Source organism: Zootoca vivipara, chromosome 6, assembly GCF_963506605.1.
Source record: "Zootoca vivipara chromosome 6, rZooViv1.1, whole genome shotgun sequence".
Lineage (NCBI taxonomy): Eukaryota > Metazoa > Chordata > Lepidosauria > Squamata > Lacertidae > Zootoca > Zootoca vivipara.
Genome location: NC_083281.1, coordinates 96,537,138 through 96,563,097, shown reverse-complemented (window position 1 = coordinate 96,563,097; position 25,960 = coordinate 96,537,138). Strand labels below are relative to the sequence as shown.

General features: G+C 48.9%; 1 protein-coding gene across 1 annotated transcript in view; it reads right to left on the bottom strand.

Annotated features, from left to right (window-relative positions):
• FAM178B (family with sequence similarity 178 member B) overlaps window positions 1-25,960 on the bottom strand; it is a 181,936-nt gene that overhangs the window by 134,120 nt on the left and 21,856 nt on the right. The window contains exons 6-8 of the mRNA XM_035118861.2: window positions 25,593-25,748; window positions 12,947-13,052; window positions 2,205-2,286 (exon numbers count right to left, since the gene is read on the bottom strand). Coding sequence (XP_034974752.2) covers window positions 2,205-2,286; window positions 12,947-13,052; window positions 25,593-25,748 — 344 coding nt within the window. The remainder of the gene's footprint in view (window positions 1-2,204; window positions 2,287-12,946; window positions 13,053-25,592; window positions 25,749-25,960) is intronic.

Below are 25,960 nucleotides of genomic sequence, written 5' to 3'. Positions count from 1 at the left end.
TCCTGATTTCCTTGCAGAGTAGGAAGGAAGAAAAAGTTCTCCCTCCACAACCAGCACAGAAGCAGAAGAGGAGGCTTGGCTGGGGCTGGAGGGGGAACCTCCCAAGGCTGCCTTGGGGCTGCTGGCTTGCGCTTCCTAACCTTAGTCACTTGTGCGGAGCTTGCACCAAGAGAAAGGGACAGGCAATGCAAGGAGAGCAAAGCTGGGCTTCCCGACCAAGAGGCTCTGGTCTGGCCCCATGAGCGACAGCATCTTTCCCTCCCTGTTTGTGTCTCTGGTTTCCCTCAGCGGCTGACAACTGCATGAAAGCAAAATCTCAGGTACAGTACTTATAACCTCATCGCTGCTCCTTCCCCACCTGGAATTCCTAATCTTTGTTTGCGGCACTGAAGTTAATTGCCATGGAGAAGAAGAGGAGGAGGAGGATGTAGCAAACAGAAGATTAAGACTCCCTCATCTCTGGTGCCGCCTTAGATGTTTCTTTCTGTTTGAAGTGTTCCTCTCCCCCCCCCCCCCTGGAAGCTTGGAGGGAAGGGGGGGAAGCGTTTGTATGTGGAGCGGCATCCAGAGAACAGATGAGAAGCTCGCTAAAGTAGGCAATTCCCTAGGAACAGCTGAGAGTGCGGGGAGAGAAGCACAGAATATCTAAAGCAGTATCAGACATCTTTCTCGCCTGTGGCTGCCCACATAGGCAATGAAAACCTGCACACACAAGATGCTGATCTTCCCTGCCTCCCCTTAAACAGAGAGATGCTGCCGAATCTCATCAAAAGCAAATCTTTTAGAAATGAGTTTAAATAGTTTCTGCTCCTGCAAAACAGCCAAGGAATCGAAAGGCAGCAGAGCGTTTTGTAAAGGCAGAGTTTCTTTTAGCGTGTGGCCACGTAAGGTAAGGTGAGTGAGGGGTGTGGCCTAGGAAGAGGGGGCGGGGTTGAGGAAGGGCGGGGCCAGGTTGGGGAGAAAGAAGGCACAGTTCAAATTTTCATTTGCACTTTCAAAAACAATACGCTGAAGCATAGCTGTCCTTCAAAATTTGCACTTTGAAAATAACCTACAAAATGCATTAAGAAAAATGCTTGGCAATGATGTGCATCTCAGGCAAACTTGCACACAAAAACGTGTACATTAGGGAAGTGCTGACAAATTTTCAAGAGGGCTTTAGGAAACAAAATTCACAAGTACATAAATGTGGAGAACCAAACTTAAGACTGCCAAAATGAGAGGGTGAGAGAAACCGAAATGGACAGAGTCATCCATCCCTAGCCATCCCTGAGGAGTCTCCAGGACCAGATGGAGACACCTGGGGGGGCACATTTGGCCGCGTGTCTTGAGGTTCCCCACCCCTGCATCAGGCAGTGAGGCATCTGGCCTCCCCTGTCTGCTTGTGGAAGGCAGAGAGGCCATGGCAGCCCCCTCCCAGCTACACCCACTGAGAAGCCTGGCTGCTCCCCTTTACTGCAAGGCACAGTTGTGGGGGCCTCACAGCCCTCTCTGAACCCGCTAAGCAAGGTTCAGCCAGGGGCAGAACTAGGCTTTATTTCACCTGGGTCAAAGGCCCAGTTTGGCACACCCACGTGCATTTGCGTCCACACACACATAGGCTGGGAGCCTCAAGGGCACCCCTCTGGAGGCTTCACCCGGGACAAAAAGCCTGGCTAGCCCTCTGGGACCTAAGACTCTGGATTCAGCTGCCCAATCTGGTCAATGCCTGTACAGGGGAGTGGCTGTGGGGTGTGGGCAGGGGAGAGGCATCTTGTCCTTCAGCCCTGGTGGGTGGCCAGGTTTGCATGCAGAAGGTCCACAGCATTTCCAGGTAGGACTGAGAAAGACTCCCCAGGTGAAATCCTGGAGAGCTGCTACCAGTCAGTGTACAGTACTGAGCTAGATGGGGCAATTGCTCTGACTCTGATTAAGAAAACTTTCTGTGTTCCTAAAGTGCTCTCTCACACAGGCCAGGAACTGGGGTTGGTTGTGGCTCCCTGCTGAGCACATGTCCTGGAGGAAACCCGAGTTCACTGCTGTGTAATGTGTGAAATGCACCTTAGACCCAGTACAGGCAGGAATGGAATAAAACAAAAGGCTCAAGTTTGGAACTCCTTCCCCAGCCACCCCCAACCTGGAAGCCTTTCAGACTACAACTCCCATTTCTAGACAAGTACAGTTTCATCTTAACAAACTGCCCCCTCCCACAACCCCACACTGACCGGCTGAGGCAATCTGAGGAGTGGTGATTTCCCAGAGAGTTTGGAAGGCACCTGGTGAGACAAATGGGCTCCAAGACATCAGCTGCAAAAGAAGCAGGGGACACACCATCAGTTGCCTAAAAGGTCCCCATTTTAAAACGGAAATCCATTAGGTCATTTTTTAAAAAATTCATATAAAACATTAACATACAATGCCAGTCTGTCAGTAATACATGTGTGTATGTTAAATATATTAATATAATATAGTAATATAATATAATATTATTATAATTCATATAATATAATATATTATATTAAAAACAGCCACAGGAAGTGTCAGGGGGACTCCCTACAGGGACCCTCCCCCAGTCATCCTGACCAGCACTTTGCCCAGTGACAGCGCAAGCAGCAGGTCAGGAGGAGGGAATGAGGAATGGAGCGGAATGGAGACCTGGCTCTCAGACGTATCAGAGCCTCGACACCGACCCAGCTGGCCAGAGGAGGAAGGGCAGTGCAGGATGGTGTCGGAGCCTTTGCAACGCTTCAGCCAAGGGACAGGGGAAGGAACGCAGCCCCTTCCGGTGCCCAGTTCCAGATGCAGGGCAAGGGGGCGGCATTTTGGGGTTCCTAGACTATTATGCTGGCGCAAAAGCAGACAAGCGCCATTGCCGGGTTCTGAATCAGACTAGGCAGTCTGTTTTCTGATGTCTCTGCACTGTAAATAATATGCACAATAAAGTTCTTAAAGACCGAGCGGACTGGAGCGTCTTTACTCGAGAGTAGCCGCAACAATCCCCTGACAGCAACCCAGCAATCCTTGAGGCTATTTTCGGGATGGCCGCAGCGCAAGCAGCAGCGGTGGCGGCGGCCGTGCAGGCTGAAGCTGCAGCGGCGAAACAGGAAGCGGAGAACGCCGGAGTGGAGGCTCACCAACTTGCGCAACAGCTGGAGGCCAAGAAACGGCGGGAGCAGGAACTGGTAAACCGCACAACACTTCTCAATGAGAGTAAATAATAAATAAATAAAAATCCTTCCAGTAGCACCTTAGAGACCAACTAAGTTTGTCATAGGTATGGGCTTTCGTGTGCATGCACACTTCTTCAAATACCTCAATGAGAGGTTGGAGGAGTGGCAGCTGGCAGACCAGGCACCCCCCTCCAGAAGAGCCTTTGGAAAGAAGGTACCGGCCCTTGTAACCAAGTTTAGTGGTGACCCGCAGGAGTACTTGGGGTTCAAGATGGAAGTTAATTACACCCTGAAGTTGCAGGAGGGGGAATTCGCAGGTGACAAACAGAGGGTAGCGTTCATTATCGACCACTTAGAGGGTTTTCCAGTGAAGCGCAAGCGGATGTGACAAAGGAAGAACTGTTTACTGCTCATCAAAATGCCACCGCAGGTGAGACCACACCAGACCCAAGGGGGAAAGGTTGCCATAGGCAAGAAGAGAAATGATTCATGCACAGGCCAGAGGTCTTTTGCTCGTGTCCAAGTGTGGTTTTAATAAGAAAGAACCCTAAGGAGAGAAAGGGGGGAAGGGACAGCAGACTGAGAGGCCACAATGGCCACTGTGTAGAGACTTGGACTGCATTGCTACCGGTATTTAAATTACAGTAATTATTTCAAAATTGGATCTACAACTTTAAATGAGCATATGTAAAACTTATGCAAATATGTTTCCCTTTTTGTCCTCTCTTTTGAAGATGTGTTTCCTTTGTGGGGAGCAATCCCCCCTCAGCCATGAGGCTCACAGGGGGGCCTTGCGCCAGCCACCATCTCTCAGCCTACAACCTCGCAGGGTTGTTGTGAGAAGGAAATGGGGAGGGTGAGAACCATGTGCGCCACCTGGAGCTCCTTGGAGGGGGGTGGGATATATATGTAAAGATGATGATGGCGCTGGTGATGCAACAAGCAGCCAATCTTAGGAAGCCCACTCATAGCAATGCCAGCACTGTCCTCAAGTGTCCCTGACTCTCTCCCAGGCCCGTCTTACCCATAGAGGCTAGTGGCGCCGTGGCACCAAGTTCTGGAGGGCGCCAGGTGAGAGTCCAGGGAACACCGGACGAGTGTGCTGAGTGTGCCACTCCCACTGAGTGTTGGCACGTTTTTTTCCCTTTTAGCCTGCAGGCCCACTCGCTCGATGTGCTGCCTGCCGTGGCCATCGCAACACGAAGTGGCCAGCTGAGCTGGGAGGCGCCACATCCAGCCTCCGCCTCTTCCCCACCAGAGGAGCTATCCTCCAGCTGCTGCCCGCCTCCTCCAGCCCTAAAAAAAGGTTGAAAACTCTGGGAAAGGAGGTGGGGGCTGCCAGAGGCGCCGGATATGCTTAAGACGGCCCTGCTCTCTCCATCTATCTGCTGGAGAACCGAAAAGCTTTGCGCTCTGTGATTCAACTCTTGAGTCATTAAGGTATAATCGTCTCAATGCACGGAACAGCAGGGGTGAATTTTCTGCCTGGAGTTGTGTAGGAGAAACAAGATCATTGTTGCAGCCCTTTCTGGATTAAGATGCATGAACCGGCAGCAACCACATAAATTACACCTACACAATGAACTTAAAATGCTCCCTGCCCACCAAACATAGTGCAGGTATTATTACTTACAGCAGCGGCCAGAAGCATGTGAGAGAAAATGCATCAGAAGAAATGTCCCAGAGGTGATTCAAACACTGAGGAAGGGCATGTAGCAGAGTCCTCCCAGGTTTGCGTTGTACCACCTCTGCCTTAAAATGGGGGGGGGGGGGTATTTGTTGGAAAACAGCCCCCTCTCCTGCATGAAAATTCCCTTGCGCATGTTAAGCATCAATTTTTCCTGAAGCATATACTTTTACACGCGTGGGCAAGTTCTTGGATACAGAAGGACTTTCAGGTATGTTAAGTCCTCCCCATAAGCATTATCTGCATTCAGTTCCTGTGTAGACCATAGAATCACAGAATTATAGAGTTGAAAGGGACCCCAAGGATAATCTAGTCCAACCCCCTGCAATGTAGGAATCTCAGCTAAAGCATCCATGTGTAAAAGGAAAAATCCTGGGATCGTTTGGATTACCAAACAAAGACACCAGCCAAGAAAATAGGAGCAAAACAGCAGCCTGTAGGCCTGACCTTTATTTAAAAGACTGTTGCAACAGGACTTCCACCCGCCCCACAGAAGAAGCAGGAAGAAGCCCCAAACAAAGGGATGTTTCCTCTTTTATACATTTCCCCTTTTCCCATAAATACCATCATGCATACATCACAGATACAGATACATCATACATACGTCACAAACAGGGAGGGGTTTTCTGGCAGAAACCAGTTTGTCAGGTTTGCCCCCAACCTCCCTTCCCTTGCCCACCACTAAGACATCCATCAAGTGATACAATAGGAATATTTACAAGTTCCTGGTTTTCCCCCTGGCTGAGATCCTAATCCATTCCTGGATGGTTTGCCACTGTCCATGCGATGACTGCCTGCCTGGCACCCATCTGCCAGGATGCCAATCTTGTGCAAGAGGCTGCTGCGTACGTGATCCCAGGTTTCAGGGATTATGGCTGCTCACATCCCAGACTCCCCCCCTTGGTAACCATTCCTTTCCCAAACAGAACGAAGTTGGAATGGCGCAAATCCATACTGGACCGATTTTATATGGCTTTCTAAAGTTTTCCCAGTGAGCCAGTACATAAATACATTTATCAGTGAATTGTTTTATTTGTTGAATAGAGATAGGTCACGAAGAGTCGAACACAACTAAACGACTAAACAACAACAACAGAGATAGGGAAAAACTGTGATGAAGTGTTTTGTGGGGACATTTGCAGGAGTGATTGTGTTGAGTTTGGTAGTCGGTGTGCGTGTGTGTGTGATGTCTGCTGGAGGGGCAACCCCCCCCCCCCAATCTTTACATAAATTCCTGTAACACATGGCAGCCAGCCAGCCATCTTAACCCTAAGGGCTGTAAGTAGAGATCAGTTCCCTGAGACAGGAAGTGCTTCCTTCAAGCAAGAAGTGTCCCACAAAAGAGGACACCCCACTCCAGCCTGATCAAGCAAGAATGTTTGGCCTCTCTGCCTTCAACACAGGGATCAGCACAGCTGACATCCACTTCCAGGTGCCTGACACAGAGAGGCAAGCTGTCAGTCAGCTGCAAAAGCATTTCCAGTTGGGCTGGCAATTGAGAGCTGTCTTTGGACCTGAGGGGCGGCTGCAGAGCCATCAGCGTCACTTGCTGACTCGGGCCTTGGGACACACCTTGGGACACAGGGCAAGAGGGAGGTTTTGGCCCACTCCTGACTGTGCAGCTGAGCTAACGGGGTGCAAGGAAAGAGCCATTTGTTCATGTTCCTCCCCTTCCCCCGCGTCTATTCCAAATATCCTATCAGTTCTGCCGTTACTATTACTGCAGCATTTGGGGATGCGGGTGGTACCTTTTACCTGTTACAGCATTAAATTCATTAGTTGGTTTTTTGCCACAGAACAAAATAAATCATAGAATTATAGAATCATAGAGTTGGAAGAGACCACAAGGGCCATCCAGTCCAACCCCCTGCCAAGCAGGAAACGCCATCAAAGCATTCCTGACATATGCCGGTCAGCCCTCTGCTTAAAGACCTCCAAAGAAGGAGACTCCACCACACTTCTTGGCAGCAAATTCCACTGTCAAACAGCTCTTACTGTCAGGATGTTCTTCCTAATGTTTAGGTGGAATCTTCTTTCTTGAAGTTTGAATCCGTGTCCGCTTCTTTGGAGCAGCAGAAAGCAATCTTTCTCCCTCCTCCATATGGCATCCTTTCATATAGTTGAACATGGCTATCATATCACCCCTTAACCTTCTCTTCTCCAGGCTAAACATACCCAGCTCCCTAAGCCGTTCCTCATAAGGCATCGTTTCCAGGCCTTTGACCATTTTGGTTGCCCTCCTCTGGACACGTTCCAGCTTGTCAGTATCCTCCTTGAACTGTGGTGCCCAGAACTGGACACAGTACTCCAGGTGAGGTCTGACCAGAGCAGAGCAGATGCATTCATGAAAATCACAGCTATGGGGGAGGGTGATATTCACCTAGGTTTCCCAGGCTTTTGGCACTCTAACCCAGCGTTTCTCAAACGGTGTTCCGCGGCACACTACTGTGCCGCGACGAGAAGGGCGATTCGCATCGTCACGTCGCTGACCCGCCGGAAAGGAAGCCGGCCAACGTGACTTAAGGTCACTCAATCCAATGAGCGGTGGTTGGGAGAGGGAGAGAAACGAGAAGCCCCACCCCCTCCGGCGGATTCAACTCTCGACGCGCGTGCACAGCGCCCTCTTTTTTTCTTCCCTGGACGTAAATCTCCTCGCTGCCGCTTCCTTTGATGAAAACTAACTGAGGAAAGAGCGTCTTCGCTTCCCTTTCTTTGCATGAGTTCGCCTCAGAAATGCTAGGGATTATTTTGGGGGGCGGGCGGAGAGGAAACCTCCTCACTTCGGCGGAGGGATTCCTACCCGAGCCCTGTCCGAGGCCGATTTGTAAGGAAGAAGTTCTGGCGCGCAGTTCATTTGTCGCTTAAGCAATAGGAAGCGGCCGGAGCTGCTGCGCATGTGCGGGAGTGGCCTGGGAGAACCGGTGATGGGCTCCCGGCGGAGGCAGGAGTCGCTCCTTCGGTTCCACAGCCTCCTCCTGCGGTGAGTATTTCCCTCTTTACACCTTTTCCATTTGAAGTCTCTCCCCTCTCCCCTCATGACATGCTGCAAGTGTCTTGAGGGTGGGGATGCCTTCGCCACTTACCTTCACAACAACCCTGTAAGGTAGGGCTGCTGCTAAATATAGGGCGGCACAGAGTTGGTGTGCCGCGGGATTTTTTTTCATAGAACAAGTGTGCCGTGGGAAACACTGCTCTAACCGGTGCACCACTTGCCTGTGTGATCTATGACACATGGGGGTGGTGAGAGAGATTGAGAGATCCACCACTCCATGCACATTGGCATCTGCCACACGGGCGAAAGTAAGCGGAGTGCAGCTTGCCTCCCTCCCTGCCAAAGTGCCGCTGGGAGCAGGAAGAGTTCTCTGTAAATGCACAGCCTTATTATCTGGCTGGTTGTGATGTGAGGCAGGAAGGAAAAGGAGGTGTAGAATGTATTTAAAGGCAGCCCCTGTCAATGTGCCCCCACATCCCCAGAGAAAGCTGGAAGCGGGCCAGGGGTTGGCGGATGTGCAGGAGGGCTCCAAGGGCAAAGAGAAATGGCCTTCGCTTGTGCCGGCAGCCAGCTCCATGAGCTACGAACCCCAAAATCTGCTGACTCTTCTACATATGTGGATTTTAAACTTATAAACTTACCATACAATAAAAAGAAGGGTGCCAGTTTGGAGGGAACCAAACTATGTTGGGTTTTTGGGTGACCCTGCGACCCCCGGGTTTGAGGGTCTATTGCCCCATTTGTGGGATGCTGCAAAAAACACAGGATTTTCACTGCAAAATGCTGTAAAACATTTGCCAAAGTTTGGATTGAAAAACATTGGGTTTTGAGGTCATACCCATGACCCCCATTTTGAGTTTAAATTACTCTGTTTGTGGGGTGCTGCCAAATCTGGGGTTTTCACTACAAAACAATTACAACACTTTGGCACTGGTTTCAAGGGGATCAGACAACATTGGGTTTTGGAGTGACCTCGTGATCACTGGGTTTGAGTGTCTATTGCTCCTTTTGTGGGGTGCTACAAAACATGGGGGGTTTTTTTGCAACAAAACGATTACAAAACTTTGGCACCAGTTTCAAGGGGATCCCAGATTTTGGGGTCCATAGTTAATGAAGCTGCAAAGCAAGCGGGATCGCTCATAGTTGCAGTCTGCTCAAGGATGTAACTAACTACGAAGCCCAAAGATTGGGACCCCCTCCAAACCTGTTCCAAAGTTTTGCAGTTGTTTTGCAGCATTTAAACTGAGTAATCAAATACATCAAACACGGAGTTTGTAACTAACTCCTGCTGGTGGGGCATTCGCTGCAAAATGCTGCAAATCAACTGCAAAACTTTGGAACAGGTTTGGAGTGGATCCCAAATTTGGGGGTACATAGTTAATGGGAGCAGTGCTGGGAAGGGGGAGAAAGGAGGCACTAAGACTAAGATGTCAAAGCACAACCCCCAACCCAAGATAAGGCTGAAGTGTTTGGGCTTTGCTTTAGAGGTCACAGCATCAACATTCCCCAACTCAGCACACTTCAGAGGTTCTATTTATTTACAGCATTTGAAGAGCAGGCTACATGCAACCAAGTAAGGCAAGACACTGCTGGCTCGCAGGCTTGCTGTCTAAATGAAAAAGCGACAGGGAGGGGGAAAGAGGTTCTGGGGAAGCCATTCAGGTGCAAGGTCTTAAAGTTATATAACAACTTCCTATAATGACAAGCTAAAAACAGTTTGGGTGCAGGAGGCGCCTGATGCAGCTGGACTTTCAGCACATCAGCCCCAGCCAGCCCAGCTGTCCTGCTACAGCCCAAAACATCTGGACAGGAGAGGCTGGAAAGATTTTTCTCCCTCTCCTTTTCTCATAATATTAGGGATACTCATCAAAACTTATCAACAATCAATTTAGGACTTACAAAAGGGAATTCCGTTTTATTCAGTGGAATTTGTGAAACTCACCAGCACAAGGTGTAATGATGGGCATTCACTCAGGGCCCATTCCAGACATTTTTTGTTGTGATTATTTGCACACATGATGGCATTAGGGTCGCTATATGTGATCCCGTTTTCAGTAGCGTTTGTGCCTACAAATGTTTCCAGGAGGGAAACACTGCTTTGCTTCTGACTGGTGTGTGTGCCATAGCTTCCTGCTGAAATCCTTTAACTTTTTATACCACAAATGACCTGCTCAATTTTATGTCCCCCTTTCATTGCACTATAGCCCAGGAGTGCTTCTCCATATGGCATCAAGGCAGTAATACTGGGAAAGTATCGCAGAACAACTAATAAAGCAGAATTATGTGTGGACACAAATCAATCACTAATGCACTATTGGGACATACTACAGAATGAGGTAAAGGTAAAGGGTAAAGGGACCCCTGACCATTAGGTCCAGTCGTGACCGAGTCTGGGGTTGCGTGCTCATCTCGCATTATTGGCCGAGGGAGCCGGCGTATAGCTTCCAGGTCATGTGGCCAGCATGACAAAGCCGCTTCTGGCAAACCAGAGCAGCACATGGAAACGCCGTTTACTTTCCCGCTGTAGCGGTTCCTATTTATCTACTTGCATTTTGACGTGCTTTCGAACTGCTAGGTTGGCAGGAGCTGGGACCAAGCAACGGGAGCTCAGCCCGTCACAGGGATTCGAACCGCCGACCTTCTGATCAGCAAGCCCTTGGCTCAGTGGTTTAACCACAGCGCCACCTGGGTCCTACAGAATGAATATACCTGTAAAAACACACCAGTCTGAAGAGGAGAGGTCTACCAGGGTCTACCGGCAGAGGCGGGTTTAGAGGAGCATGACACACTGGGCGCAGAGTCTTGCCACTTCTATGATGTAGAATGGAAGGCAAGAGGCGGGGGCACCGAATTTTGGTGTTGCACAGGGTGCCGCTGAAATTTGAGACCCCAGGGTCCGCCACTGCTCCTAGCCACAAGAGATACTGCAAGCAGAAACACCAGATTAAGAGACAGTTCACCCCAAAGGGGCTCTTGCCGCCATGGTCTGCTCAGGCTACCCACAGCCACTGCTGGAAACAGGATGCTAAGCTAGCTGAACCCTTGGGTCTGATATAGGAAAGCTCTCCAAACGCTTTCCTGTTTCTGTGTGGGAAACCCAAGACCAAGTATGATATTGGAGTTGGACACACCAAGACAACAGGACTTCCTGAGCATTGTGTGGGGACTCCATAGTAAGTTCCTGGTAATATTCTCTGAGCAAATAGAGGGGTTGTGTGCAATGCCTGTATCTCTGAACAGATACAGTTCTATCGTCATCTGCTAAGACACAAAATTTGGCATCCTGAGAACTTAAAGCTGTTTCAACTTTCTGTTTGTTTGTTTGTTTTAAAGTCAAGTTTCTAGTCTTCATTGTTTAGGGTGGGTGGGGAATCAAGTATGGGACATGTAGAGAGAATCTGGTGAAAGCTCAGGAACTAGAAAACTTGGACAAGACTTCAAGTGAGCAAGGAGGCAGTTTGTGCTATCAGGAGGCTGGTGGATCAAGGAGCCAGAATCGAAGAAGAGGAGTCAGCCTAGATGCAGAATCTGGGCAGCAAAAGGCCCACAAAGAAGCTACTCAGACTAAGGAGGCTTTAGAAATCCCCAAACCCCTCACAGAAATACAGTTTCCTCAAAGGCAGGAAAGCAAAGTTGCAGCATTATATTTTGATGTGGTTTGAACATGCCATATGACTTAGGAAAGGCCATTTCTGGATAATGAAGATGGATATAAAGTTTGAAAAAGAGCTCCAACGAGCATGTCCCACAGACACAAGGGAAGTTCATCTTCCTTCTAACTTGCAATTGCAATGACGCAAGTCAGTGAACTAAATTCCTCATATGCTTCATGCAGCCTGTCCACTTTTTCCTTTTCTTTTAAAGCCAGGCATCCCCAAATTGCGGCCCTCCAGATGTTTTGGCCTACAACTTCCACAATCCCTAGCTAACAGGACCAGTGGCCAGGGAAGATGGGAATTGTAGTCCAAAACATCTGGAGGGCCGAAGTTTGGAGATGCCTGTTTTAAAGCACTCCATGAACTTGTCACTTTAATAACCACTTTTAATAACCATTTTTTAAAAGTGCAAAACTGCCATGAGGGTGGGAGTTAGCCAATCAGCGCCAATCATAATTGATTTCTGCTTCGGATGTTCAGAATCTTTTCCTTTTCCAGAGCTCAACCGGGGGCAGGGAGGCAGGAATTGTATGTTTTGAACCAGGGGTGAAACTAGGGTTTATTTCAGCCAGGTCAAAGACCCAGTGCATTTGCTTACACACACACAGGTTGGGAGCCTCAATGGCGCCCCTCTGGAGGCTTCACCCAGCTAGCCCCCCCCCTCCATTGCCATGGCTCTGCTTTGAACAGAGTGCTTCAAAGCAGCCTCACAGCTCTGAAAGGATGGCATCCATCTTCACCTTTGCATCCATCAAATCTGCAAAATGGGCAATGCCCTATCAGGCTGGCATGACTAACCTGTGGACTCTCCAGGCCACAGACTATAAATCCCCTTATCCCTAGTCACACAAATCCCATTATCCCCAGTATACACAAATTCATATGCCACCCTTCATCCAAGATTGCAGGGTGGTTCACAACATAAAAATACAAAATGAGAATGCAAAATGCGAAGAAACAAAAATGAATACCAACTTCCACCCCACAGAGGACAAACAATTATTTACAAGTCCGTTCCTCCTTCTCAATCAACTTGGAGGGTCCTTTAGGCATGATAATGATGCTAGATATGCGCCAGCTTGCAAGCACTGGCCAAGTCAACTGATGTGTGGCTTGTTCGGCACACCAGCAGCACTGAACATCCTTTTCGCAAAGTCCTGATGCGCTTGGGAGATACAGGATCCCCTCCACCGCCCCTGCCCCAATTGTCCTTTGTTCAAGCAAAGGTGCTTTGGGGAGCCCAAAGGCGTCTGTTCCACAAGGTTGAGGACTTGCATCTTAAAACCAGTGATTAACGTTTTAGTGGATTAATCATGCTAATTGATCAGTGTCCCCGCAGTGTGCCCTGAACTATTGGGAGCTCAAAAGGTGATGAATGGTGTCTCCCAACGCAGTCACACCTTGGGCACTGCTGCCATCTAGTGGCAAGGCCTTCTGCCTGCAGCTGGGCTGCTTGGCTTACCTGGAAGAGCCACTGCAGGAGAGGCGGAGGGCAGGAGCAGGTGCCATGGTACAGGGTGCCAAGGAAGCCGTCTTGGAGGAGCGCCATCTGGAGGGCAAATGGAGCGCTGGAGACAAAGAGGGGAAAGGGATCAATAGGGTTGTGAGCTTCCCCAACAGCCATCATTCAAATCTCAACCCAGCTCCACAGGACAGCTAGGGCATCTTAGGAGATGATCACGGGGCTGCCTAGCTGAGTACTGCCCACGCTGACTGGCAGTGGCTCTCTGGGGTTTCAGGCAGGAAACTTTCACAGCTGGGGATTGAACTTGGGACCTTCTGCATGCCAGGTGGATGCCTGCACCCCACAGCCCTTCCTCTGAAGCATGGAGGCAGAAAGGAAACACAGAAGTGAACGGACTATGACAACCGCTAAGAACCTCCACATACAGGGGCAGTAAGCCTCTGTATTAGACACTGAGGATGTACAGCAGGGCAAGACATCATATTCACACTCCAGAAACAGAGTCCTGGGACTGCACAGGCCTGTGGTCTGATCCGACTCCACCATGTGATGGAGGAAGCATCTGCAGTTAGATCAGAGAGGGCACAACTGAAAAATGTTTCCAAATGGTTCTATATCTCGGCTCCCTAAATTGGAGAGGAAAATGTGGGGTTTTGACAGAGGGGAAATTGGAAGTCCTTTTTCTTTTTCTTTCTTGTTTCTATTATTTGCTTCTTTTTATCTTCTTTCTTCTGTTTTCTCTGCTCTCTTCTTTTGTTTTCGTCTGGTGTTCTCTGCTCAGGGCCATTATTGGGATCCAAGGATCACACACAGGAAGGCAGGCCCCTGTGTGAGAGATGGGGACGGGAATCCTCCCAGGGTGAGAGACTGCAAGAAAAAGGGAAAGCTCCCAGGTGAGAAGAGCTAGGAGTGTCCAGTACCAGTTTTCTAGAAAAAGAGGTGCAGGAACTCACCATGAACACTTTCCTCGTTCTCTTAGAACGGCAATGGCACCACCTGAGAGTTGCTGAAACTGAGTTCCAGCAAGTTCCAGCTGGGGAAAAAGCCCTGGTTGCAAGCTACTTTTGAGAGGGGACTCTGCGTTGCCCTTGCTTTTTCCTGTTTCAGTTTTTATTTAGATTAATTTCTTTTATCTTATTGTATTATGAAAAAGCTTTTTAAAATCTTATTAAGAATTGAATTGAATTGAATTTATTCTTACGGTCACAGACCAGCTTACAAAATCAGAAGAATCATAAAAATCATAAAACACAAAGATAATAAAGAAAGTGTGGGGTTTCTGCTGGGATTGGAGATCTGGTGACTGTATTTGCAGACCCCACCTTCCCACTCTAACAGGGTCTTGTGAATGAGCCGTCTCTGTGGCCAGGAAGGGGAACCTTTGGCCCTTGGGAGGCTGGGGGCTGCAACCCGCCCAGCTGGCACCTCCCATGCTCAGGGATAAGGGGGGGGGAGTTGTAACCCACAGGTTCTCCACTCCTCTTCTACATACTTTGTTCATTGATCAAAGGACATGGCTGCTCTTCAGGAGATATAGCCTTCAGGAGAAACCTTTTCCCCGCGGCTCCTTTTGACAAGGGGGGCTCTTGTGATTCTGTGCTAAGCACTCCTGGGGCTCACAAATCCATCCGTCTAAATCAAGTTGGAGGTAAACAAAGAAAAAAAAACACCCCAGAAATGGAAAAAATCCCCAAGCCAGTCACTCCTTCAGAGCATTATTTCTAAACAACTCCTGTAAGTGAAAATAAAAGATGCAGGAAGAAGTCTAGTGCATTAAAGAGAAAACACAATTTAAAAGACACCCGGTGGCCCCCCTAAAAGCGGCTGTTTTTCAAATAAATCTTTCCAGAGCATTTGATGCCATACTTTTCTGGGACAAAATATATTTAAGCTGCTCAGAACATAATGATCTGTAGTGATGGTTCCCCCCTGGGCCACGCAGGCTGTCATTCCGCTCCCTGACTGCGTCTAGGCAATTTGATGAATTTCTCCTCAGCAGGAATTGCTGCAAATTTGGAAACGAAAAGAGCTCCCAGGTCTGGCTTGCTAGAAAAAAAAAGAGTCTTTATTCTCTGAAACGCAGAGTTTGCATTCAGATTCACGCATGCAAAAGTGAAACGCAAACACATTCTTTTCTTTGTCGGGTGGGTGGAGGAGATGACGGGGCCAGTGGAACTTTACTCCATGAAGAACCACTCATTTTGCCCCCAGAACCAAGGAATCAGTGGGGCTCTAGGAATTGCAGCATTAAGTGAGTTGGCGCTGTCACAGGCACTAGCCAAGAGGCACCCTCCACAACTAATCCCTCCACCCCCAGTTCCAAATATGCAGAATTTGGAGTCCAGAGCTTGCCCCAGAACATTAAAGGGCGCACATGTACTGAAAGAGGGGAGAGCACTTTCAAAAGGGCTCCACTGTTCTTGAATGTTGAATCTATTTTCCTCCAAACAGAAAGCCAGCAAATTCTGCAGAGTATATCATTCACTTCGGGGTCATCCAGCTGCAACTCTTCTTTTAATTGCACAAAGGAAGATGAGCTGGTAGTCCAGAAAGGGTCTCCTTGTGCCCCACTTCCTGCCTGTCTGGAGGCCTCTCAATAGGCTGAGTGACTTGTCCGGAATTCCAGCTGCTGGGCTCAGGCTGCTCTGGCCTCCAATTCACATTGCCTGTCTCCCAGCCAGTCCAGCTTCAGCCCTTAGGGGAACAAGGCTGAATCCTGACATAAAAGGGATTGATGAGCATGGAGTTACAAGGAAAGCACAGACTTGTCTCGTGTCACTGGAATCCAAAGGGCTTTTGTCGGATAATGGAAAGGGCATTTAAATATAGGCCAGGTCAGAAGTTAATTGCGTGTGTGTAGCTGATGTAGGTATTAGATCAGCCTAGTCAGGACCCCAGGCTCCAAAAGGCCAATTCTGTTCAAGGAGAATCCAAGAAAGAAAAGTGACTCATGGGTGGGGGGTTGCTAGGGGTGGGGCTCATGAGACCCCAAATGTTGTATGTGCGGGGTTGTTGTTGTTGTTGTTGTTGTTGTTGTTGTTGTTGTTGTTGTTGTTGTTGTTGTTGTAAAAGTGCTGAATATTACTTGATGAGTAATGAATTTGGGAAAAATAAAATTGTGTGTGTGTGATCTGGGTTATGCAGTAAGATATTAAATTTGGGGAAATAAATTAGAATGACTTTATCTAGAGATTCATTTGGGGGATATGAGTGCATTGAAACAGATCTGATTTGGAGCGATCTGGAGTTGGCGTGGCAAATTAATTGGGGAATTCAACTAGGGTGATTTGATTGGGAAATTAGTTGGCTTGCTTTCTGTAAAACTCAACTACTAAAGTTACGTCTGTACCTATAAGGCGACATGTGCAAATATGTATCTAGGGGTCAGTGCCCTGAATCTCTTATGTACAGTCATATCTCATGTTGCATCTGCTGCGGGCTGCGTTTTTCCAGGTTACGAATGGGGCAGACCCAGAAGTGTTTACTTCCGGGTTTCGCGGCACACGCATGCGCAAAAGTGCCGCTTGGGTTGAGGACTTTTCGGGGTGTGAACGGCACCCCGGAACGGATCGGGTCCGCAACCCAAGGTATCACTGTACTCAGCAATACCCCTACAGCCAGGGCAGCAACCTGGGGCCAAGGTAAGTGATGTCAGAGGTGGGTTTGCTGGGGGGGGGGCAGAAACACAGAGGTCAAAGAGTAGGGATGAGAGAACACAGGAAGAGAGAGCACAGAGTGGCAACTCGGCTCCTCAGTTGCCACGACCTGTGGGGAGTGGCAAGGGGAGAGCAACAAAGGTGGAAGGGAGGAGGAGGGAAGCAGAGAGAGATGCAGGAAGAAACCCAGCCAGATGGGTGGGGTATAAATAATAAATTGTTGTTGTTGTTGTTGTTGTTGTTGCTGCTGCTGCTGCTGCTGCTGTTGGCAGAGACAGAAGCTGCAGATTTATTCCAGCCTTTTTCTTCTGCCTGTGTCTGTCTCATGGCTCTGTCTCCACCTGAGCTCTGCTTGCCACCTTTTGTAGAGAGATATTAGTGGGGGTGAGAGGCTAATTTTGTGGCACGCAAGCAAGGAGGAGGAGGAGCCCCCCCCCCCCTGCCCATGGCCCTCCAGATCTACCCTGCCCCTGGTCAGCTTGGCACAGCTCCTTTTCTCTGCAGGAAAAATTCTGTTTTGACTTCTTGACTGCTCCTGTTGTAGACGTTTTGTTAGCTTTTTGCCTCTTTACCTCTTCCTTGTCCTTCTTTGTTTGTCTTGCAACTTCCCCCCAATTCTTTCCTTTGTTGAACTAAATCAATTCCTTGGGTGCACATGCTAATGAAATGTGCTGTGCAAGCCTACATAAATGACAGAGCGAGTGTCAGGACTTGAGGGGTGCCAGGAGGTTCAGAGACTTGGCACATAACCCAAACGTTACTAGGAAGGAACAGCATTGTGGCAGAAAGGGAAAGATGGCCACCATTGTAACAATGTGGCTTGTTTGCATGTTGGGTGCTCAGTCATTGCCAGAGCTGAGTGTCCAGTGGGAGCCAGGAACCATAGCAGGCCAATGTCTCCATTTCAGTTTCTTGTTTTTCCAATCCTAACTTCAGTTTTCCACATTTTTGCACTTTCCTCAAGAAAATCCACCAGCATTTTAGTGCAAATTTATCCTAACATGTGCATTCCTGCAAGCAATTATTCTATCATAATTCATTTTGCATACTATTGTCACTAAGAGATACACTTTCCCTAATATGTGTAGTTTGGCACACACTGTTTGATTGGAGAACTGCGTCACAAAATTCGGAGATGCATAAATTTCGAAGGATCGCCACGCTTCAGTTCATGTACTGTTTGGGGAAGGATGAATTACATAGCTTTGCATTAAAATGCAAATGAACTGGATTCCTGCTCCCTGCCCCATCCCAAGCCAAGAATGAGAAGACGCCAAAGCCAGGAAGACAGCAAAGGTCCAGACTGAACAGGATGCCTTCATCACCCTTTCTAGTTGTGTAGAACCAATGGGTAGCCTGGCATGTTGCGTTTTTCTTTCTTTCTTTCTTTCTTTTTACCTCTTTCAGGGTTGCATGACTTCAGAAAAAGACATTTCTCCCCAGCTGTCTGAGAACAAATTGGTAGGCTTCCGACATATACTGTATATGTGTGGGTGTGTACAGCTCAGTGAAGCCATAAGGGAATTACCTTCACTTGTTTTCCAGAACTGGAGCTGTTTTGTTCAGTCGTATCAAAAAATACAAGTATGAAAAAAATCCTCTGTATACTCAAGTGTGACCCCATCAAACCCAGTGGGGTTTACTGCTGGGTAGACCTTTGCAGGATTGGGAATTTAACCTGAGAAAGACACAGTGAATACTGAAGCGAGACAATATTTATTCTGGATTAGTTAATCCAGAACACCTTGGTCTGCTGCCACAGCAACCATCCCCTGCAGGCCCCGAGCGTCCATAAAGGCAAACTAGGCAACGGCCTAGGGCGCCAGAATGGAGGGGCGCTGCCTGGCCAGCCTGCCCACTGCTCTCTCCCGCCCTGCGCCCGCTGCCCTGTGCCCGCTGCCTGGGGCCACTTCCTGCGTCTGCAGGAGGGGCGTAGTCGCCCCTTCCAGCACGGCTTCTGATTGGCTGCAGGAAACTCCTGCAGCCAATCAGAAGCGGCAGGAAAGAAGTCCCAGGCGAGGGAAGGGAAGGCCGGCCGGCCGGAAGAGCGAACCGGAGTGCGGGAGAAGCCAGCGTCACGCCCCACTGCGCCCGAGAGGATGTTTCCTGGCGCGCGCCTCCGGCCCGGCTCCCTTGGCGGCGATGGGGCTGAGGGAGCGCCCTTCCCTGCCAGGGCCTTCGGGAGCTGTGCACCAGCTCGGCTGGTCCTCGTAGAGGCTGCAACGCGCGGCCTGGCACGCATGGTGTCGGCGTCGGCTCTGTGGCCTCCCGCCCACCAGCTGCGTGCCTCGGCTCCTGCCAGTAGCAGACGGAGCGTGAAGCTCTTCCCGGCCCCGCATCGCGCGCCTCTTCCCTGGTAGCTGTTGTGGTAATGAGCTCATATATGTTTACATTCACTTTCTTTCATATAACCTAATTGGCTTGCTTTGCTGTTATCCTTATCTGTGGGCTTGGAGTGCTAGGCTCTGAGCCCAGAAAGGGGAGCTATCTGTAACGTTTGGGTCAAGCGAAATGACACATACTCCTTTGTGTATAAAGAATGTATACACTTTTGCTTGGGCGCGGACTAGCCATCTCCTTGCTGCGAAGTCTGTCCTGCATCTGCAAAGACCAGAAGAACTGGCGGACTGATTTGCTGTGAGTCTCCAACTTCCTTTAATAAAGCACTAGAACTGGCCATTCTTGATTAAAGGGTTTTATATTGAGTGCAAGCCTAGAAAATTCTAGGCTTCCTCTGTAACCCATCAGGAGCTACTCAACAAGACATTCAGTAGGAGCAGGCATAAGAAGAGCCTGCTGGATCAGGCCAATGGCCCATCTAGAATAATAGAATCATAGAGTTGGAAGAGACCACAAGGACCATCCAGTCCAACCCCCCTGCCAAGCAGGAAACACAATCAAAGCATTCCTGACAGATGGCTGTCAAGCCTCCGCTTAAAGACTCCAAAGAAGGAGACTCCACCACACTCCTTGGCAGCAAATTCCACTGTCGAACAGCTCTTACTGTCAGGAAGTTCTTCCTAATGTTTAGGTGGAATCTTCTTTCTTGTAGCTTGAATCCATTGCTCCGTGTCCGCTTCTCTGGAGCAGCAGAAAACAACCTTTCACCCTCTTCTATAAGACATCCTTTTATATATTTGAACATGGCTATCATATCGCCCCTTAACCTTCTCTTCTCCAGGCTAAACATACCCAGCTCCCTAAGCCGTTCCTCATAAGGCATCGTTTCCAGGCCTTTGACCATTTTGGTTGCCCTCTTCTGGACACGTTCCAGCTTGTCAGTATCCTTCTTGAACTGTGGTGCCCAGAACTGGACACAGTACTCCAGGTGAGGTCTGACCAGAGCAGAATACAGTGGTACTATTACTTCCCTAGATCTAGATGCTATACTCCTATTGATGCAGCCCAGAATTGCATTGGCTTTTTTAGCTGCTGCATCACACTGCTGACTCATGTCAAGTCTGTGGTCTACCAAGACTCCTAGATCCTTTTCACATGTACTGCTCTCAAGCCAGGTGTCACCCATCCTGTATTTGTGCCTTTCATTTTTTTTTTCCCAAGTGTAGTACCGTACATTTCTCCTTGTTAAAATTCATCTGCTTCTTCTTTTGCCTGACCCAAAATGGAGCTGCAGGTGAAACCAGTCACTTGTATGCTTAGCAGTGCCTGGCCAATTCATGGCTACAAAACAACATGAACATGAGCATCCTGGCCTTTCACTAAGGCTCCTGGCTGTACCTGCCACCCCGTTGCTCTAAAGCCCTGTCCCCCACAACACACAGTTGCTGTGCCTCAATTATTAGCTTGTCGGGAAATGTTAAGCATAATAGTTGCTCTAGAGGATTCCTAGACTTTTGCAGTGGACTGTCTACTTCTGTTACTGTGAAGGAAAGGGCTGCTCATGAATACTCAAATACATGAAGTGCTTCCTTCTTGGACGGAGCTGAAGTGGAACGCTGCATTTCTGCAATGGCCCTATACTCCTATTGATGCAGCCCAGAATTGCATTGGCATTTTTAGCTGCTGCATCACACTGCTGACTCATGTCAAGTTTTTGCCCAAGTGTAGTACTTTACATTTCTCCCTGTTAAAATTCATCTTGTTTGCTTTGGCCCAGTTGTCTAATCTGTTAAGGTCATTTTGAAGTGTGATCCTGTCCTCTGGGGTATTAGCCACCCCTCCCAATTTGGTGTCATCTGCAAACTTGCTCAGGATGCCCTCCAAGTCATTGATAAAGATGATAAAGATTGATAAAGCACCCCACTAGTCACTTCTCTCCAGGATGAAGAGGAGCCATTGATGAGCACCCTTTGGGTTCAGTCAGTCTGCCAGTTACAAATCCACTGAATGAATGTAGCATTGTCTAGCCCGCATTTTACCAGCTTCTCCCCACAGTGCTCATGCCTTTCCATTGTTATTCCGTCTCTCTTCCCCCCTCATTTTGACCCCCGTGGTGTGCGCCCACATTTCCAGTCACTTATCTTTTCCTGACTGCCTTATCAACACAGACATCATAAGTGTCAAAAAGACTTCACCTGCATAAGTTCCAAAGCAGTTAAAAATGTTGCTAAGCCCAGCCTGTGCTTGAAATATGATTGGCCGGGGGGGGGGGGCAGAAGGTGATCTCGCCTAGGGTGCAAAAAACCCTAGCACCGGCCCTGGTCCCCTGCAGAAAAAGGACAGCACAGGATTATGAGTGAGCACATGTGAAACTGACGTGGATGGATCCGTCCATCTCTTGGTTCAATCTTCATCACATGCAGAGACAATCTGCTTGTGCTTTTGATTGCACAGGAGCTTTGAGACAGGATGGCACAGTTTTTCTGCAGTGCCCATGTGATGCCATCAGCTTCAATGTGACAGCCCATAGTTTCCCCCTCATATAATCCAGATTTATCCTTTCTACAGAAAATCTGGTAAATTAAGAACGCCTGCTGGCAACACTGAGCCCCACACTATGGGCAGGCTGGACTGCAACCAGAGTGCTTCCTTTCACTCTACATGCATGTTTAACGCCCATGTGCTCATTTGTATGGGAATACGTGCAGCACAAACTGGTGAATATTCTAGCAGCGCTGCAAAAGTAGGTTACCTGTAACACACAGCATCCCTATGATAAATGGCAATTGAGAGCCATTCCCCCACCCCCACCCCCACCCCAGCATAGTGGAGCCTGCGGCAGAATAACAATGAAGCGACTGCTTTGCTCGGCTCCAACCAAGCAGGGGGGTGGCAGAGGGGGGGGGGAAGAGGGAAACCTCTGCACTGAACGAGATTCTGACAGTAATTAGCCCGCATTGGCTCTGCTAATTGGAGGAGCTGCACGGCACAGTTGGAAATGGAGTCGCAAGGATGTCAGACAAGAGGGAAGTGGTGCGTTTGCAGAGGGAAGGGAGGAAGGATGCACACCCTGAACCAGGAACATCCCCTGACAGGCACTAATGTCATTTCTACCCACAATGACAGGCAAAGGAAATGCCAGCCAGTTCCCTGGGCAAAACCCCTGTGGAAGGGAATCAGGTCCCAGCTGTACTACGCATTTAAAGAGGCATCATGCCACATTCAGCAGTCGTGGGTTTCCCCAGAGAATCCTGGGAAGTGTAGTTGTTAAAGGTGCTGAGAGGTGTTAAAGGTAAAGGTGAAGGGACCCCTGACAATTAAGTCCAGTCGTGAACGATTCTGGGGTTGCAGCGCTCATCTCGCTTTCAGGCCAAGGGAGCTGGCATTTGTCCACTTCCACAGACAGCCGTTTACCTTCCCGCTGGAGCAGTACCTATTTATCTACTTGCACTGCATGCTTTCGAACTGCAGGAGCTGGGACCGAACAACGGGAGCTCACCCCGTCATGGGGATGCGAACCGCCAACCTTTTGAATGGCAAGCCCAAGCGGCACAGTGGTTTAACACAGCACCACCCACATCCCTTGAGAGGTGTTAGGAGACTGCTTCTCCCTTCACAAAGCTACACTTCTCGGAGTGGTTTGTCAATCAATCCTTCTTTGCAGAGAACGATGGGAATTGAACTCGAACTGTGTGCTCCAACAGTGGCTGGCCACAGTCAGAGGCAGAACACCAGGCTAGCCAGTTCTTTGATTCGAACAGTTCTTGTTGCATTAATAGACCAGGCTAAACTGACAGTACATTAAGCCTGCTTCTGCCATTTTCCTGACTCAATTGTCTGAAAAGGTTCTTCACAACTCCAGAAACAAGTCTATTTGGTATGTGAGTTACAATCACACTGTCATGGAAACCCATGAACTTCCAATTTCATATGCCCATGCCCTGCAGAACACAGTTGCACAGCAGTGTTACTGAAGAGGCAATGTGCTTTTAAAAAGTTGGTTGCCTCTTCTGCATATGGTGAAAACTTTAAAGAGCAAAATAAACTCTTAGCATTTTCCTCTGTTTTCACCAGGGCCTTGGGGGCTACCTAAAAGAGGACCAAGTTTTAGGGGGGGGGGGGCGCACCACAGCTTAAGAACTAAGCTGGAGAGATTTAGTTCCTCCACTGAAGGAAGAAGGAAAGACCAACTCCCCATCTTTGCAAACTGAAAGTATGAATCCACATTCTTGGCGGGTGGCACTCTGATTCCCACTTCTGCCCAATTCCTCACTGCTTCCAAATTTCACTAAGGCTTAATGCGATCACCAGGATCCAGGCCTCACTGCTGCCCCAGCAAAGCAGAGGACCATTAGTTATTCATTCTGATGCTGAAATAATATGCTGGCTGGCAACACAGAGGCAAGAGAAGCGGAAGCTAAGCTAAGCTGTTTTTAAGCCAATTATCCCGATGGCCGCAGGCCCCCCATTTCCAGCGACAGGGAAAGCAACATGGACCTGGGAAGATCATATGTGTCCGCATCATTCAAATCACTCACTCAAGCGAGTAAAATGCTCAGCGAGTGGCAGGCAGCCAAGCAGGCAGGGGGGCAGGAGGCTTCTTCCGGAAGAGACAAGAGCAACTTTTACCCCACGGGAGGCTGCGAAAGATGAGGGGTCGGGCCATGTGATCAATAAGAGGCAGTGTTTCTCAGCAGAAATATGTTTCAATCCAGGAAGTTCCAGGCTCATGTCCCCAAGATCCACAGGTGATCTTCCTCCAGTTTCTACTTCCACAATAAGCATGTCGGGATCTGTGGGGATGTTCACTCTTGAGGAGGGGCGAAGGTCTGAGCAAAGGAAGGGTGGGAATTTCTGGTTCCCAAGGCAAGGCATCTTTGAGGGAGGTCAACGTGTGGATTCAGGACCATGGCTAGTACTCCTAGAACTGAGGCCTACATCCACGTTGCCATAGGCTGAGCTTTATAGCAGAGCTAGGGAGTCGCTTACTGCTGCCTCCTGATCAGCCACAGGACCAGCACTGACACCTGCAGCCATTGGCTCCTTCGGGGTAATGGGGTTCTCAGCTGTGAGGATCTTTCCAAAGGGCTCTCTTGGTCCCCCAAGGAGTCTGTGTGTCTCCTTGGGGGTCGGGGGGAAGGAGACAGGCTCTGATGTCTGTAGACCGACACGGGGGGAGGGCCAGGGAATGAATCCATCTCCTCTTTGGAGTGGCAGTGACTAGAGGACTCTAACTCTAGTCCTGGATCAAGGCCATGGTGAAATCTCCAGTACCAAACCAATGTATACTCCTCCCCAGAAGTGGATTCAGAAATAAAATCCCCTGAATTTTGCAAGAGGGGACTAAGGGACTGGCCTAGTTCTCACTGAGGTGATCAACTTGTGCCTGAGTTATACCATTTCAGACTGCAGGCAGAAGGATAATATGATGGAAGCCACCTCCATGGGGAGGGGTGGGTGGGAATCCCTGCACACAGAAAGCCAGCATGTCAAAGAGAAGCCTAGGCAGGATCTCTTCTCCCTGGCATATTCTTTTTTAAATGTCCTTCGCAACCTCTCTCACAGGTTGCTCTTGGTTCCCAATCTGCTCCTCCTCTTTTTCTTCTTCTTGTGATTTTTTTATTATTATTGTCTTCCATGTCCTTTGCTTGTGGCTGCAAATTTTCCCTTAGGGGCTGTGGATTTCTGTTACAGTTACACATTTCTTGTACCATTTCTTGGATGTGTTCAGTCCTCTTCTGATTGTAGACTGGGTGCTTTGGCTGGCTGCATTCTTTGTCTTCTCATATTTCCAAAGAAGGCGTATGTTGTAATGCCAGAGGTGGTGCTATATTCTTTCTGAACTAATTCCTTTATTTTATTTCCAAGATCTGATTGCCTTTTAAATTCCAAAACCTCTCAGAACTCAAATTGTTATTGTATCTAATAGTTTAACCATATAATTCTAGAGTTCAAGGAGTTCACAATAACTGATACTTTCCTTTCCTTTGTGTCCTCACAATATCGGCTAGTCGCGGCTTCAAGGGTCTTGCTCCCAGATTACAGGGGGGATCGTTTGTAATCCAATTTATATGTTTTGCAGAGCTCAAAAAAATAAAGATTCTCCTCCACTTTTTAGAGTTAACTTTTTAGGAGGATTTGAAGCCTCCTTTAAACAAAGCGGCTGCAGGCAAGCTAGCTGCGATGAGATTATCTCGGGGGGGGGGGACGACGACCTCCGTTTCCTTTTTTTTAAAATTCCCCTCCCGTGGCCAAATTTCTCATTTCAATCATTTATCAATTAACTCACAGTCCAATTCTATTTTTGAAGGTATCTGCCGCTCCATTGTCTTCGGCTCGGAACTTCTCACTGCCGAGTCAGCAAAGGACCCAAGGCTCCGTCACAATCAGTCTGCTCTCGGGGCTCCAAAAAGGGGCTTACCGGGCAGCGATCGTGACTTCAGGGGGCACAGCTGGGTATCCACGTCCCCAGAACGCTCTATCTGGGGTTTTCCGGGGGCGTGGTGCTCATGCGGCTCCCCCCCTCCTCGGCGGCGATAGGGGCCTCAGAGACCAAGGCGATCCCCGCCGAATGGCAAATGGCGGCAGACCAGAAGTCGAAACTTTTTATATATATTCTTTACCTTCCAGTTGAACAGATAACTCACCCAAAGAAATATCTTTCTAGCTGATTCTGTGGTTTCAGCCGAACAGTGTCAAGGGTCAAAGCCGTCCTCAGGTAGGGAGGCAACACAAAGATGCATTCGCCGGGATGAACAGCTGGGATTGTGCCCTGGCTGACAAGGAACTGCTCCAGGAGGAACCTGGGAAGAGGAGAAAAACCAGCCTTTTAGAAACAGCTGCAAGAAGGAAATAATTACACTGGCTTTCAAATTTATGGGAAACTGTGAGGTAGGAACATAGGAAGCTGGCTTGTACTGACTCAGATCCTGGAGGAGGGAGCGATCGGTGGCTACCAGCCATGATGACTCGGCTCTTCTGTCCATGGCTGGAGGCACCAGCGCTTCCAAATACC